Raw genomic sequence first — 13,665 nt, forward strand, 5'->3', positions numbered from 1 at the left:
ATCACTAACATTTATAAAGTTGAAGATGAGTGTCTGCAAATGTCCAGAAAGTTGACATAGCATGTTTCCATTGTCTTACCTCTATTTAACTGCGTCAGCAATGCAGTGTGGGTACCTATCCCACAGTGCCTGTTGTCCTGTTTTTTGGGTTTTTGTGCTAGTGTCTCATGGTTAAAAATGGGCCACAGGTGCTTATGGGTGTGCGGTGTCGTCATCCCAGAGTGCAATGCCCCCAGTTCATTTTGCCATTGGAAAACAGGCAGTAAGTCCAAGGAATTTCGCACCATTCTTCACAGCATTTTCCCAAAGTCTGCTTCTGGCTCATCTACTAGCATGGATCCTGAACAGCTTAGTATCATTGCACAGTGTGTTATAGCCACTTCCCAAAGTGTCATGCAGTAGTTAATTAGACAAAGCCAGTGGGAGAGTGAGATGGATGTGGATGATTTGGATGATATCGAAGAGCTGGAGAACAGAAATGCACAGCTGATGGCTGCTCTGGAGGCATTGCTTGCAGTGGGAATGCTGGTTCTGGGGACATGAAACCAACACATACTGGTGGAACCGTGTTGTTTTGGTGGTCTGGGATGTCCAGCAATAGCTGCAGAACTTCCATAGGTGCAAGGACACTTCCATGGAACTTTGTGATTTGCTGTCCCTCCTGCCCTGAAGTGCAGCAATACCAGAATGAGACCTGCTTTGACAGTTCATAGGCAAGTGGCAAGTGGCAACTGCCGTGTGGAAGCTGGCAATGCAAGACAGCTACTAGTCAGTGGGAGGTCAATTCGGGGTGGGCAGATCTGCTGTGGTGATCCAGGTGGGGAAGGCAGTCAGTGCCCTGCTGCTGCAGAAGACTGATTCTGGGAAATGTGCCTATATATTTATACCTGTTTCTGGAATTTCCACTCCATGCTTATGCTTTGAAAAATCTGTTATCCTCCTCATTTTTGCAGATACAAACTAACACGGCTACACCTCTGATACTTGAATAAAGAGAGGATTCTGTGAAAAATTGTGATAATGTACAGTGAGTTCTCAGAGTACGCGAACTCAGAGTGCGCGACCCGGCTCCTACATGTCTGACCCTGATCCTAACCCCTCAGCCCTGTTTAAACCACCTGCAAGCAGCTCTGGTTCAAGCCGCTCCCGCTGCCCCACGGGGCTCTGGCACAACCTCCTTGCTGCCTCACAAGCTGTCCTGCCCCATGCAGCTCCGGTGCAGCCCCTGCACTGCTGGCTCACAAGCTGCCCACCCTCCTGCCCGCCCCACACAGCTCCAGCGGGACCCGCCTGCTGGCTCACAAGCTGCCCACCTGTCCGCCTGCCCTCTCCCTGCCCTGCACGGCTCTGGTGTGACACCCCCGCCAGCTCATAAGCTGGCCTCCTGCCCACCCGCCCTGTGTGGCTCTGGTGCAACCCCACCCCCCGCCGCTGTCTCATCACCCGGGCACAGCTCTGGTTCCGGCTCAGCTCCCCACCCTCCACAGCCCAGGTCACCACCTGTGCTCAACTTCAACCCTCACCCCCCTGCAGCCCGAATCCACCCCAGGCTTAGCTCACCCTCCCACCTCCCATAGCCCGAGCCCCACCACCAGGCTTAACCCTCCCCAGCTGCCCCCACACCCCAGGACTTACCTTTCAACTGCTTCCCCAGCTGCAGAACACTTGTTCTGCCAGGGAAAAAGCCAGACCCCAACTTGCGCGAAACCCAGATTTACACGAGGGTGCATGGAACGGAACCCTTGCATACTCTGAGACCTTAACGTAATTAAAGATTGTCATAGCACTGAATTTCTTAATTATGACTTGAAATGCAAGCACACAAAGAGGCTGAATTAAGGTTGGATGGGCAATCTTAATTCTGACATTTTAGAGCTTCTGAGTATTTGAATTTACAATCAGAAGAGTCTTTTAACGTAGCCTTCTTTTGTGAAATGTCATGAAGTACTAAAAGGCCAACACAAACATTCTGTTTCTTGTCCCATCTTTGGTGCAGCCTTTCACAGCTCTCCATTACTCATTTTCTCAAAGTGAAACCAAAGGTTAAATACATACCAGAATTCTCAAATGCACGTTATGTCAAAAGTTACTGAAAAGTCCCCCAGCTCCTTAAACTCAGTTAAAACTTACCATTCAGTGTCATTTAAGTCCTCTTAACAACCAGTTTTCTTTCCTTCTCCATGATGATGTTTTCCAGTGGAATTGTGTGCTGCTTCTTTATTACATAAAAGGTGTTCGGGCTATGATAATGCCTTCTTTCTCTTTTTTCATCCTCTTCCTGCATTTCCAATCGTATTTTTTCCCCAACAGGGGGCAGCCATGTATGACACTAACTTTTTTTCTTGTTTTGAAAAACAACTTATGTTTGACTAAAGAAGTCACATGTTCATCACTTTTCTACCCTGTAACTCTTTTTAATTTTTCTATGCACCGTTTTTTTATTCTCTGTTATATAACTCCTCTCTACTGATTTTATTTAATTCTTTGTATTCTGTGAGCTGCAAAATGTAACTTGTCAAAGTCGTGACCACAACTGAGCAATGTAGGAGTGAGGTGTGGAAAACTGCTTTGGGTGGGTGTTGGGAATCAGCATAGGAGAGTCAGAATGTGTAGAGATGGAGGGCATGAGTGGACTAGCATATGTATGTATGTATGAAAGTCAGGGTAGATGAGACAAAAATACCAGCACAGCTAAATTTGTCACTCTACAGGTCACATACTTTAAAAAACAAAAACCAAACTTTAATAAAAAAAAAAGTATGCTGTTTAGATAAATCATTAATTTTGAGCTCTAAATAAGGTATCAGCTTAACTCAGAATTGGAAAAAAAAACTTTTTAAAACATCTTTTCTTTACTTACATGGTTTTGGTGATCTTGGGAGAGTTTTTCCCAGGGAACTCATGTCCTTCTCTCATCCCTCTCTCTCAGCCCTATGTGTGTCTCGCACAAAAGGAGCCTGTCAGTGTGACATTCAGGGTTGAATCTCTTCAGCTGCATTCCATTGGCTCTTGCTCCTTCGAAGGCCTAACCTGCCATCCCAACTTGCTTGGTTGAAATTGCTTAACCCTTTCATGACTCTCATTCATGACAGGAAGTTTTCAGTTTGTCTTAGAGTGTGTATCCTAAATTCCATCTTTATATAACATGTTTGTGTTAGTTTCCATATTAAATATGCTTGGTTTACAGGTAAATATTTTGCTGTAATTGCTGACTCCCAAATTGCAGCAGAGGGTCAAGATGGTTCTTGGTTGTCTACTTTTATGGTATTTAATAGATTTCCCAGCATAATTCTGGAAAATCCAGGACTTTATCTAAACTTAAATTTAAAGTCAACTATGTATTTCTGTGCTTTTGATTATAATGAAATGATACAGCTGTCTTTGTGGTGAAACCCACACTGTATAAAGAGGGGGGGAATAATTTTTTTTTCTGCCACTACACTGTGGCAATAATTATTGCACATACTTTGTAGGATACACTGTTGCCAAAGTTTGAGGGTTGCGAACAGCTGATAAATCTTTTCTACTAGCTGAATGGGTTTCAGTGTTCAATTTTCATGTTTGTTGTATTTATTTGACTGAGCTTGAGCAATACCAGTTGTAGACTACCTGAGCAATGAGAGTGACACCTCACTTTTTCTTCTGTTTTGAAATTAGTACTTGTAAATGTCAGTTACTGATCTTAACAGCTTGTTCAATCTGTCCTGGTCAAATGGGGTACATCATTCTCAGATCTTGGGTCTCAAGACCTTTTGGGGTGAGGATTGGGAAGATCATGTAATTCTACCCTCTCTCTGGTTGTGTTCTGGGCAGCAGTCCTCTGTCATTGGATTATCTCAGCAAGTGTGTTAGGCTCAGATACTGCAGTTTTTTCACTTGGCTGCAATGACAAGCACCCTTCTTAAAACAGTTATTTGTTTAGATGAAACGCATTAGAGAAAACTGATCTTAAAACAATGAAGTATATAGTATTTTCCTAAAGTTTACCATTCCTTGGGAGCCAGGGAAGGCCACCATTCCTCTCAGATATTTCTGCAGGACCTCTTTGTCACCTGGAACAATTGACTTTGTTGTCTTTTCTGAGAGAAGGATTTTTAACTTTTGTAGCTCATCAGACCTCTTCTCTCTGTGCATCTGTCCCTGCAAAAATCTCTGTCACTGTGCTCCTGGAGCCTAAGAGAATGTCATTACCTATTGCCCACCAAGTGTTTGTCGGGTTTGCTTCTCTGTATCCGATGTGTTGCTTTCCTGGTTGTCTTACCAGTAACCTCCCTATTAAGACAATGATATTTTCACAGTAAAAAGTCCTGTTATATAATTTCTCTCACTGACCAGGTAACAAGTGGGTGTACAATACAGGTTGAACCTTTCTAATCTGTTACTCTGTCATCTGGCAACATCTGTAATCCGGCATGATTTTAATTAGCTGGGCAACAATTTGTCATGGATGAGGCCAAGTTTCCTGCGATTTTTATAAAGTTTGTTTACAGCCACCTGTCCTGGTTCTGTGTTCTGTAACTTACCTTTAGTGAACAGTGCAAGTGTCAGTAATGCTGCTTGATAGTATTGGCCTCCCATCTCATCTGGCACCAATCAGGACCTAAGGGTGCAGGACGAGAGAGGTTCAGCCTGTATTTTTACTGTCTCGGTATTCTTGGATTATTACCTAGCCCTGCATCAGTCACGGTAAGTTCAATACTGAGCAATTGAGTTTAATTATTTTAAATGGCTTATGGAATCCTTGAATGTGAGAGAGCTTGAATTCAGAGACCTTCTCTTGAAAGCTGTAATGAGAACATTCATTATTTATTACATATCTACTGTCAGATGTGCTGCCAAATTCAATTTGTTCAGCATTCTCAGTCATAAGTACTGTAGACCCCTGATTTACACAGAGGTTGTGTTTTTGTGCAATCCTGTGTAAGTCAAATATTGTGTAAATTGGGGGAGCCAGGGAACTGACCAGTGTGCAGTTATTCATGTGATTGCAAAAAATATATGTATATTTATTGATATAAAATTAATATAATACATATTGTGATTTCATATGGGAATAAATAAAATTAAATAAGTTTTTCTTATTCAGCATTGAGAAGCAAATATGATGGTAGCATAAGAATAAAATATAATAGTGTGAAAATTTCAAATTAAAACCTACTGTACAAACACACAAAAGCACACACTGCATGTCACTCACATAAACATCAACCCAGCTAAAGAGTCCACCACCTCACTTCACATGCAGGTACTCCCCCCGCCCGCAGCCATGCATCTGGGGAAAAAGCAAGGGCTAGTTGTCTGTGTTAACACCTTATTTGTGCTGGCCATGGGGTGGGCTCTTAGCACTCTGTGGCTTGTCCTTGTCCTGATCTGTGAATGACGGCACTGACAATGAGATGGGAGGTGGAGTGGGGAGGCGGGGCATGGCTGGAGGAGGGAGAGATGGTGATGAAGGACTAAGCATTGGCTGGGGAGCAGATTGAGCTTCAGAGGGACATGTCAGTGTTGTGCTGTGACGTGTGGGTGTCAGGACCTGCTTGGTTCTGACGTGCAGTAGTGCCCAGTGCTCAGGTGCAGCACAGGGAAGGGCTGTGACCCACCACTCTGCACCATCACCCTGTGAAGAGCACCAGCTGTGAGGCGCTTGGGGCTGGGTGGGGTTTGGGAGGGAGGGAAGGAGAATAAAGGGCTGGGTGCTGGCTGGGGACAGAGGACTGGGGGCTTCAGGGGACATGGCTAGGGGCAGTGGGTGAGGACGAAGGGCTGGGCACAGGATGGTAGAACTGGAGAGGAGTTGTGGGCCGACATAGCTGGTGGGGAGAGTGATGGGTGAAAATGAAAAGCTGGGCACTGGCCGTGGAAGGTATCTGGGTGGGGAGACATGGCTGGGGGAGGTGGGTTGCGGGGATGGGTGAGGATGAAGGGCTAAGTGGTGGCTAGACAGTCAGTGGATGAGTACCCAGGTGAGCCCAAGACACCAGTCCTGTTGAGACTCCCTGCAGGCTGGCCACTGTACCTGGCTGGAGATGAGGTCCTTGCAGACGGACAGTGTTGGCGAGCAGCAGTAGGCGCATGGTGCTCGTGGGCCAGGGGCTCAGCTCAGTGCTGGCTCAGGGTACCGCTGCCTTGTCCACTCGGGTGCCCTGTGCGCTGCCCTAGGCACAGGAGGCTGCACCGCTGCCCCTAGCGCCCAGCCACAGTGTTCACCCCATCTGGCTGCCCAGTGAGCTGCAGCCAGCCTGGGTGCACACTGTTCTCTGCTGTGGTGAAGTGCTGGTGGACCCTATGCCCACTCCCTGCTCCAGCTCCAGCTCTGCCCTGTGCAGTGATGGTGTAGGGTGGTGCTGTATGTAGGGTGATAGTCCAGGGTAGGGGGTCATGTCCCCTCCTGTGCCGCCCTCAGCGCTGGGCACTGCTGCACCCAATGGCTGGTCTCCACTGTGAAGTGCTGTGCTACCGCTGAGTGCAGGTCAGAACCAAGCAGGTCTTGCCACCCATGCGTCACACACAGTGCAGCGCTGCGAAGCCTCCTGTTGCCAAGCGGGCCACAAAAAAAATATGATCGGACAGCATGCAGCCTGCGGGCTCCATGTTTGACATGCTTGACGTACAGGATTAGCCCTTTTCGATGCTGAGTGGAAGCTTTCACTTTATTCATCAGAGTTCTAACTTAAGAAGGAAAATAATTTTCAGGTGGCTTAGCAAAACACCCTGAACACCAAGCGAATGCTTTAGGTCTGTGGTTCCCAAATTTTTCAGCATCACACCTCCACCCTTTTGATTTTTGAGAAATCCTCGTGCCCCCCCACCTCTTTTTTACCATCATCCATCCCCCCCTTTATTTTAAATTACTAATTTAATTTTTTGTTAAACACAAAATCTTGGCATAAAAATGTTACTTACCATTAAAAATAAGCACAAATAGTTTTTCTTGGCTCAAAAATTTAATAAATAGCTAATTTAACATCAGAAACAAATGAATTTAATGTGAAAGATGATGCTGCATTTTCTTTGTGAGTTGGGAAATCCTAGGAGACAGACTGGCTAGTGGCACAGGCCCCACCTTGTGCGTGCCTGATGCAGCCCAATCTGGCCAGCTACTTAAGGCCCGCGCTACAGAGGCTGCCCACCTGAGCTGCAGGCCAGCCTCCTGAGCCTCTGCACTGCCGGGGCCAACTGCCCTAGCTGCCCACCCAATTCCTGCATTGCCAGGGCTAGACGCTCAAGCCCCCACATTGCCCATCCACCAGCCTGGGGCCAGCCACCCCTTCCCTGCGCTCCTGGGGCCAGCTGCCCAAGCTACCTGCCTGAGCCCCGGCACTTCTGGGGCCAGCTGCCTGAGCCACAGGCTGGCTGCCTGCCTGAGCCCTTCCCTTTCCCAAAGCCAGGCACTGCCAGTCCCCCATCTAACCCCATCCTCCTCCTCCCCCTGCAATCCACACTCACTCATCTTTGCAGGAGGCAGTTAGCTCCACGTGGGCCTTTGACGACTGCCCACTTTTTAGAGCGGCTGTGCCGGGTCACCCACATGAAATGGCCGGGGCTGAGAGCTGGAAGCAAAGGCTGGATCTTTCTTGAGGTGAGGGGAATGACTCCGGGGCGGGGCACTGGGTTGCCTCATGCCCCCCCTGGAATTTCTTCATGCTCCCCCAGGGGGGCACGTCCCTCAGTTTGGGAAACCATGTTTTAGATCATATAACTTGTCAAAGCCATCACAAGCCATGTTAGAAGTATGTGCACTGATTTGTATCCAGCTGTTCTTGGAAAATCAAAAAAGATACCGTGTGAGAAAGAGATACTCAGAAGTAAGGCCATGGGCCCCTTACCTCTGAAGTGAGCTTGAAAGGCCTTTGTGTACTATGTCCTACTAAAACCACCTTTCAACTTCGTAGTTGGTTGGTGGCTTCCTCTTCTCACTGAAAGTATTTTGTTTACTTATCACTTCCCTGTCTGATTACATGTCAGAGTTTGCCATGTTGTAACCTCAGTTACATGAGCTGTCAAACATGATCATTCTCCAGTCTCACTATCTTCATATAATATAAAGTGGTAATATTGTCCTGGATGAATCCAAATACCCAAAGGGAGGAAAATGCACAAGTTAGATGTGAACAGAGTGTATTCAGAGAGTAAAGTTACGTATAGTTGCTTCAGGTGCGCTCTGAGAAAAGAGCAGTGACTTTGTGGGTGGAAAGAACACATGTCCTCTGAAATCTGCAATATTGTGGGGCTTTCTGTTCATGTTCTCAAAGACTATAGCGTGATCCTCCTTACCCTTGCTAGTAGAAGGGTATTATGGAAAAGCGTGCCCAGTAACTTAAATTCCTTTTAAATTTTACATGATTGAACTGAATCCTCCATGCCTCACTAGGGATGATTTACTGCTTGTTTACACCCCGCACTGAATACCTACTGAGGCAGAAAGAATTGAGAGGGATAATTCTGTTTTGCCTATGAATTTTCATTCTAGAACCCTTCATAGCAGATAGTGTCTCTTTCTTCAGAAGATTGCATTATGTCCAGATTTTTTTTCCCCTCACTAATATACACTTGTTTAAATTTGAAAAGGAACTCAGGGGTCATCAGGAGATCCCTGAATTTCCTCTCAGGGCTTTGCTGCAAATGATTAGCGTTAAATAACGTCCTTAAACTTTTATATAGTTAATATTTCTTTGTGTTCTTTGTGTAAGATACAATGTTGGGAAGGCTTTCCAAAGAGGTGGTCCTAACTCAGTTTCAGAGCAAAGATCCAGTTAGCTAAATTAGTATTATTTTCTAATTCATCCTGAAGCTCAAAATATTTTAATTTTAGTTTTAAAACTGCTACTTGCTGTCTGAAATATCCTTAGTCAGCATTAGATTTATTTATGAACTACGTAGTTCTATTTGCATGGGAGTGTACTTAGTGGAGGCAACAGTCGGATACAAAAACAGTCTCTGTGCTCATTCACTTATGAACTTTGTTTGTGTCAGGCTAGTCCCTCCAATCTGCTAGGCTGGGAGCTGCCACTCTGTTCCTTTTTACGCCTACTGAAACAGGCAGGTTAGCAGTAGTGGCAACCACAAGAGATTAAAAATTGAGAGTCATGCCCATCATGAGCAAAAAATCTTCAATCAAACAAAAAACCTCAGCCCCATTCCTCTGTCTGCTGCACCCCGGTTTCCTAGCACTGCGTTGCCTTGGTTGTGCTGCTTGTCATCTTACCCTGATCCCATCCACATATTATGATTGCTGCCAGCTCTCATGTAGGTAAAATTTTTTGCTGAGGACAGTCAGACTACAGTGAATGGTGACAGTGCTGGGGCAGCCTCACTTTTATCTGCAAAAGTTAAAAGGGGAAGGCAAACTGAGGCTTTAGTTACACTGACAGTGAAGAGAGGTTGTAAGCATTACGGATGAAGGAAGACTTTATATGGTTGAACAAAAGTCAGAAATTCGTGAGAACTCTTTTGAAAACCAGAAATGGTGAGAGATGGCAGTACTAGGAAGGTAGGATTGCAACACAAAGAAGGCCCAGAGATAAGAATTGGGAAAACACATGAAAGGGACAATGGGAGGAGTAAAACAAGTAGAGTAGAGAAGTAGGCAGGCACTAGGAGTTATGCCAAACATTTTAAATTTGATGTTCAAGGTAAGGAGGAGCGAAAGGATATTAAGAGCTAGACAAGTTTACAGATGCCCATGAGGTAGGTGGATTTTATGGTTGCATTTTGTATAGCTCAGTGGTGTCCAAAAGAGAGAGACTCATTCGCCACCTGCCCCCCAACCTACAGCCAGGCACCGTACTCCCCGTACCCCCATTTTTTTTTCTTTGATTTGCTGAAATATTCGTACTTTCTCTGTCTGGCTCAAAATGATTTTTTTTTAAACTTTCCATAATTGCGATTGAACTTTAAAATCATTTGTTTGTCTCTAGTTACAAGACAGATGGAAAACCAGGAAATGGAAATGTTTTTGTTTTGAATTAGTCGTTTTTAAAAGGTTGAGTTGACCATGGCTCTTCAAAACAGCTGAAATAGAAGGTTCAGACTAATTAACATCCATAAAATAGACTGATGTTTGTCTTTTTTTTTACCCCACAGAGACGAGGAGCAATTTCCTATGACAGCTCTGATCAAACTGCATTGTACATTCGTATGCTAGGTAAGCATGGCAACTTCTGTATTGCAGCACTGGTATATTTTTGTGACTGCTTTAAAATGGTTGTGGTGAACTGTAACATAGCTTATAAATATTTAAAAACTTTTGTTTGTCCCTTTTTGCTGCCATTATTTTAGTCACCTTCCTTTGCTATTTTACTAGCTGCTGCAAAAATTTATTAAAGCCAAATACAGTATTTGGGATTGAGACCCCATTGTGCCAAGTGCTGTAATTATGTATATGTATAGTGAGGAAACCATGGTTACCGTCACAAAATGTTTTAAGATACTAAAGTCAGTGTTTTCTCATTAGTTTTGGATTTAAGGAAAAAAATTATCAGGAGAAAAATCTTCCAGGTTTGCTTTGTGTTATGTTGGGTGTCCATCAATTAAATTAAAAAAAAATAGATTTAATGGACGGCAATTACACTTGTATATTCATTTTAAAATCATATTATGTAGAGTCTGTATTTGCACTGCAGCACTTTCTGTTGTCCCTGATTCATTATACATATAGTATAGGTTGAACCTCTCTAACCCAGAACTCTCTTGCCTGGCAACATCTGTAATCCAGCATGATTTTAGTTAGCTGGATGACCAAGCTTCCTGTGGTCCAATAAAGTTTGTTTACAGTCACCAGTCCTGGTTCTCAGTGTTCTGTGCTGTTACGTAGCCCTAATTTTCCCCTAAAAGTCTTCTAAGAGCGAAATTATTGGCAATGCTGTTAGACAAGATTGGCCTCCTGTGGTCCAGCAAATTTTCTTGCCCAGCACTGGCCAGGTCCCAAGGATGCCACATTAGAGAGATTTAACCTCTAGAACATTATAGCCCTTGTAAAAAGAACATGTCATTTTTATTTATAATTAAAAACTGAATAGTTTATAAATATTTGCATGTAACAATATTCTTGTCTGATACTTGTTAAATTCATTATAGAAACTGTCAAGTCTCAATCTTAAAATAGTGATTTGAATTAAATTCTCAGCTCTCCTGCATGCGCTGATTTGGCTTGGGTGTAAAGAGCAGCTCACAGAACTTTGGAAGTGCTGAGTGAGGTTGCTTGCTTGGAGCATTGCTTCTGGTCCTTCAGCCCTGTGAGAAGGTGAAGGGATGGAGTGGTGAAAATATCCCAGAAGTGTCTTCCTTCATACTCAGCCTTCTGGGAGTCAGCTCCAGCTTGACTTCGTTCCCTTCAAGCTGGGTGACAGTGGAATCCAGGAGTAAGGAAAAGGGCAGGACCAGCAACCTGTTAGGGGAGCAGAAGCTTGCATAAAGGGCTGTGAGCTGAGTGGGCAGTGCCTAGTAAAGGTACAGTAAGGCTGGGATTAGTGCCTGCTAGGGGGGCCTGCAGGGTATAAGGTACTGAGTAGGGAGCTGAGATTGGCATCATGGGAAACAGATGATATTGAAATGTCCTTGATATTGAAATATCAAACAGGAGTAAAAGAAAGAGGAAATCTCTGATGGTGCATTTCAGCATGTCTTTTCTGAAGTGCTCATATACAAAGGGGTAATTCTCCCCAAGAATTCAGAAGTCAGGTACCAGACCAAAAAAGTAATAAAAATGGCTTACAAATCCTGAGGATTTTATTTTTATTTATTTTATTTATTTGGTACCATGATTCTTCTGTGAGAGTTGATTATGATGTGTGTCCCATATGTGGAATATTCATGTGCCTATGTCTGGAATTTCTGGCAACTGTGTCCATTGGCTTGCACATGTGCGGTAGCTCTCCTTGTCTGTGTCTACATTTGCCCCCAACTTTGAAGGGGGCATGGTAATCAGAGCCATGTGAGATTACTAGTGAAGTGCTGCTGTGAATATGCAGCACTTCATTAGGCTAACTTTCCCCCATGGCCACTTCAAAGCGGCAAATTTTTGAGGAGTAAAGGGATTTTGAAGTAGCGCGGGCACTTCAAAGTGCCCTCGGCTACATGCGCGCTGTCACTTTGAAGTTTGCTGCAGCACTTAATTAGTAATCTCCCATGGCCTGGATTACCACGTGCCCTTTGAAGTTGGCGGGGGGAAAGCCCCTTGTGATCCCAGCCAAGGTCATAAAAGAAATTTTAGTGTTCTAAGTGCCTGTTTATTTAATCATGCTTGTAAGAATCAAATGTGTTTAGTTTTTTTGTTTTAATAGTACAAATTGTCATTAAATTGATGATTTAAAGAAGTCCTAATGAAAATAGCGAAGCCTGCAAGAATATTGAGGTAACATAGATTCTTTTGCTGTAGCAGGGATAAGGATTTGACTTCTGGCTTTCTTACTGGTTTCGGGGCTACAAAATATAGAGTTTCATTAAACCCATATTGTAACGAGAGGAGAAAAGTGGTGTGGTGATGTACCAAAGTACAGTTTTGGAACACAAAATCTGATTTATTACTGCTATTTGAATGTTGTATAATTGTGTTATACTGCATAACCTATATGAAGACAACATCTTATTTCCCATCACATTTTGTTTAGTTTTTGAAAGGCCAGAACTGGAACAGAATTAGATCTATGAAAACAATATTGTATTCTTAATTTTAATTTCAATGTTGTACACATTTAGAATTCATTGGCATGTTCTAGAGTATCACACTTATTATGTTAAGCTTATTTTTTTTTGTACAAAGTAGTAACTGTTTTTCGTTCATGTTGTTTTACGAGCAGACCTTGGAGAGACCCATTCAAGTTACATTAAACTTCTGTGGAATAATTACAAATTTAAATTCTAGCTGTGATTCAGTTAAAACTCAAAATTTTTAATTGATAAGAAAAAGGTAATACAGTGGCTTCTGTACAGGAAAACAAATTGTCAGACAAACTTCTGCATACTTTTGTAATGTTGGTCATGCAATTTAGTATACAATCACAGAATTGATTTGCTCAAGTGTAACTCCATATTAACAGATGTAAAAAAATAGTAATTCCTTTACTTTTAATGTGATTAATCAGTTGATGTTCCAGATGAGCCACATAGAACAATTAAATGTGACTGAATTACATAATTTCTGGGGGGGTGCTAAAATATTTATAAAATTAACTTACTGCCTAGAACTTATCCTACTGGCTTTGTTTGACTGTAATGATTGTGAAATTGTTTTCCCGAAAGTTTACAGAGGCTAAGGTGACCCCAAGTGCCGTGAAATTACTGTGGTACAGTAATATTTTCAAATCTTACCTAAAACATGACCTTATGGATACCTAAATTAATGATTCTGAGGCAGGAATGAGTGGGTTTCAGAGGGTCTGCCAAAATAAACCTGAGAGTAGGGCTGGCATTAGACACTCTCAGTAGGACCCAGGCCCCGCCAAGCTACCCAGGAATGAAGCCAAACTCCAAGATACTTAGTTTTGAGGGGCCCCAGGCAATTATTGTGTTTGCTATCCCCTAACATCAGCCTTGGATATGCAGAAAAATAATTGCTATGGCATGGGTGGGCTGTGAAGTTTTTATAGGCAGGTTCAGGGGCAGGGACTTGAGGAATCAGAAAATATTGAAAATCCCTAGTTTATATAATGGGAAAACCTTAACTGA

General features: G+C 43.5%; 1 protein-coding gene across 2 annotated transcripts in view; it reads left to right on the forward strand.

Moving 5' to 3' along the window:
• Nucleotides 1-13,665, forward strand: part of PDE7A (phosphodiesterase 7A) — a 97,389-nt gene that overhangs the window by 14,369 nt on the left and 69,355 nt on the right. For both annotated transcript variants that reach the window (XM_074987129.1, XM_074987130.1), the window contains exon 2: nucleotides 10,084-10,144. In XM_074987129.1, the coding sequence (XP_074843230.1) occupies nucleotides 10,084-10,144 (61 nt within the window). The remainder of the gene's footprint in view (nucleotides 1-10,083; nucleotides 10,145-13,665) is intronic.

The sequence above is a fragment of the Carettochelys insculpta genome, chromosome 2 (genome assembly GCF_033958435.1).
Source record: "Carettochelys insculpta isolate YL-2023 chromosome 2, ASM3395843v1, whole genome shotgun sequence".
Lineage (NCBI taxonomy): Eukaryota > Metazoa > Chordata > Testudines > Carettochelyidae > Carettochelys > Carettochelys insculpta.